The following is an 835-nucleotide window of genomic DNA, read 5'->3' on the forward strand; positions in this document are numbered from 1 at the left end:
CAACATGGATGGGCAGCACTGGGGGCTGTGGGGAGCTGGGGTCCCGCTCACACCCTGTCCCCCCCACCCAGGTGACATCCACGGGCAGTACTACGACCTGCTGCGGCTTTTTGAGTACGGGGGCTTCCCCCCTGAGAGCAACTACTTGTTCCTGGGCGACTACGTGGACCGGGGCAAGCAGTCGCTGGAGACCATCTGCCTCCTGCTCGCCTACAAGATCAAGTACCCTGAGAACTTCTTCCTGCTGCGCGGCAACCACGAGTGCGCCAGCATCAACCGCATCTATGGCTTTTACGATAAGTGTGAGTGGCGCAGCCGGGCGCAGCTGTGTCCCCCCACAACCCCTCTGCTGTCCCCAGCCTGTCCTGCACCCACCCCGTCTACAGCTGCTGTCACCCCTGTGTCCCCCTTGCCCACCCCAGTGCCATCCTCATACCAACAACCAACCCGTTCCCTCCCAGTTCTCCCAGTACCATCCACACTGAGTTCTGCCCCTCCCCAACCATTTCTATGAGCCTGCACCCACCAGGACACCCCCTTTGTCACACAGTGTCACCCCATGACATTGCCCCCCTGCAGCCAGAGCTGTGCCGGGGCTGGTGGGTCTCTGGGCAGCTGCATGTCCTTCATTTGGGGGGCAACAAGCCCACATGGGGGCTCATGAGGACCCCCACACACCCCTGTACCCCCAAAAAGGCCACACGAGGCACCCACACCCGCTGCTTTGCAGGCAAGAGGCGTTACAACATCAAACTCTGGAAGACGTTCACCGACTGCTTCAACTGTTTGCCCATCGCTGCCATTGTGGACGAGAAGATCTTCTGCTGCCACGGAG

At 61.0% G+C, this 835-nt stretch overlaps 1 protein-coding gene across 1 annotated transcript in view; it reads left to right on the forward strand.

Annotated features, from left to right (window-relative positions):
- Window positions 1-71: 71 nt before the first annotated feature.
- Window positions 72-835, forward strand: part of LOC104471152 (serine/threonine-protein phosphatase PP1-alpha catalytic subunit) — a gene marked incomplete at both ends in the record, with an annotated part of 1,564 nt that continues 800 nt past the window's right edge. The window contains 2 exons of the mRNA XM_010086395.1: window positions 72-302; window positions 731-826. Coding sequence (XP_010084697.1) covers window positions 72-302; window positions 731-826 — 327 coding nt within the window. The remainder of the gene's footprint in view (window positions 303-730; window positions 827-835) is intronic.

This window comes from Pterocles gutturalis, unplaced genomic scaffold (assembly GCF_000699245.1).
Source record: "Pterocles gutturalis isolate BGI_N339 unplaced genomic scaffold, ASM69924v1 scaffold3756, whole genome shotgun sequence".
NCBI classification, from domain to species: Eukaryota; Metazoa; Chordata; class Aves; order Pterocliformes; family Pteroclidae; genus Pterocles; species Pterocles gutturalis.